Source organism: Guillardia theta (genome assembly GCF_000315625.1).
Source record: "Guillardia theta CCMP2712 unplaced genomic scaffold GUITHscaffold_32, whole genome shotgun sequence".
NCBI classification, from domain to species: Eukaryota; class Cryptophyceae; order Pyrenomonadales; family Geminigeraceae; genus Guillardia; species Guillardia theta.
This window is the reverse complement of record NW_005434642.1, coordinates 1-1,698: the sequence shown is the minus strand read 5'-3', so window position 1 is coordinate 1,698 and position 1,698 is coordinate 1. Positions and strand designations below refer to the sequence as shown.

At 60.2% G+C, this 1,698-nt stretch overlaps 1 protein-coding gene across 1 annotated transcript; it reads right to left on the bottom strand.

Moving 5' to 3' along the window:
* Window positions 1–256: 256 nt before the first annotated feature.
* Window positions 257–1,697, bottom strand: GUITHDRAFT_107980 (hypothetical protein; the record flags this gene model as incomplete). The annotated part of the gene is made up of 6 exons (XM_005832867.1): window positions 257–313; window positions 571–668; window positions 827–986; window positions 1,303–1,363; window positions 1,410–1,451; window positions 1,561–1,697. Coding segments are annotated over 6 exons (555 nt in total), but the record flags the coding sequence as incomplete, so codon positions are not given.
* Window position 1,698: the final 1 nt, after the last annotated feature.

The window sequence follows — 1,698 nt, the reverse complement described above, 5'->3', positions numbered from 1 at the left end:
TGCCTGCCTGCTCTGCTCTGCTCTGCTCTGCTCTGCTCTGCTCTGCTCTGCTCTGCCCTGCTCTGCTCTGCTCTGCTCTGCTCTGCTCTGCTCTGCTCTGCTCGTGATTGATATGGATCCTTCTCTTCGCCTCCTCCATCCCTTGGCTCTCAATCTCTCTCCCTCCCTCCCTCCAGCGCCACTGCAGACCCTCCTAGCCTCCTCGTCCTCGCGTCTCCTCCCTCGCTCCCGCGCGTCTCGTCTCTCCTCGCGACTCTCACGTGTTCTTCTTCACGCTCGTCAGCTGCACGGAGTCGTTGAGCCAGACCTCCATCTGCCACCTCCACATCAGCCACCACAACCTGCTCCTCCTGCTCCTCCTGCTCCTCCTTGACGTCTGCCGCCGCCTTCTTCTCTTCTCCTTCGTTCCTCGTCCTCCTCGTGAGTCTCGTCCTCTCCCTCTCCCCCTCTTCTCGTCTGTCCCTCCTCCTCCCCTCCTCTCCCATCCTCCACTCCCTCGCCCTGCATCGCCTCCTTGTCTCCTGCGGCTCTTCCTCGCGCTCGCGGTGGCCTCGAGCTGGTAGTACTCACGAAGGGATCGCAGCGGCCGAAGCGATCGGTCTTGGGGAGGTTGCGGATGGCGAGGGGGGAGACGAGAAGAGTGCCGGCGGGAGAGTCGGAGGGAGTAGCTGAGAAGGAGGGAGTCAGGGGAGGAGGAGGAAAAGAAGGAGAGGAGGTAGAGGAGGAAGACACAGGTGGGTTTGGCAGAGGAAGAGGAGGGAGGAGAGGTAGAGGTAGAAGCAGAGGAGGATGATGAGGGTGGCAGAGAGACAAGAAATTCTGGCACCTGTTGTCAAGTTGGGAACAGGAGGAGGAGGAGACAGCTGCCTCAGGCCGCTGTCGGCGGACAAGGAGGACATGTCTGTCCTCGTTGCATCGAAGGCAGCTTCAAGTCTCTGAGGAGGAGGAGGAGATTCAAGAGAAGTCCACCGCAGCAGCTGCTGCTTCTGCTGCTGCTAGTGAGGCACTAGAGAAGATGAAGGGGGGGGAAGGAGAGGGGAGGCGAGAGCGAGGAAGAGGAGGAGGAGGAGGAGGAGGAGGAGGAGGAGGAGGAGAAATACCTCTTCTTCTTCAACTTGACAATTGAGCTTGACAACAAGCTTGAGGGCCTACAGCCTTATAAGAACCTTCACCTGCTACCTCATTCCCCTTCTCCCCTTTCTATTCGCTTCATTTCCTCACCATCTCTCATCCTTGATCTGTTCCCTGGATCTCGCCTCCTCCTCCTCCTCCTCCTCCTCCTCCTCTCCCCTCCTCTCTTACCTTCCCGTTCCTCCCGCACAGCTCTTGTCCCATCTTGTCCGTAAGGTTGAACTCCCTCTCTCTGCCCGGCTCTCTCAGTCTCGCTCCCTCCTCCTCTCCCCCCTTACCTCAGCTCCCGGAAGTCGCATGCCAGCGCGATCATTGGGATCCTGACCCGGCAACGTCCATACTTCAGCAGCCCTCCCCTCCGTCCTCTACAGTCAAGCCCGTCCTACTGCTACTGTCGGCGGCGGACTAGGGCAGCCTTCCTGCTCTTACTGCTGCTGCTGCTGCTGCTGCTGCTGCTGCTGCTGCTGCTGCTGCTGCTGCTGCTGCTGCTGCTGCTGCTGCTGCTGCTGCTGCTGCTGCTGCTGCTGCTGCTGCTGCTGCTGCTGCTGCTGCTGCTGCTGCTGCCTG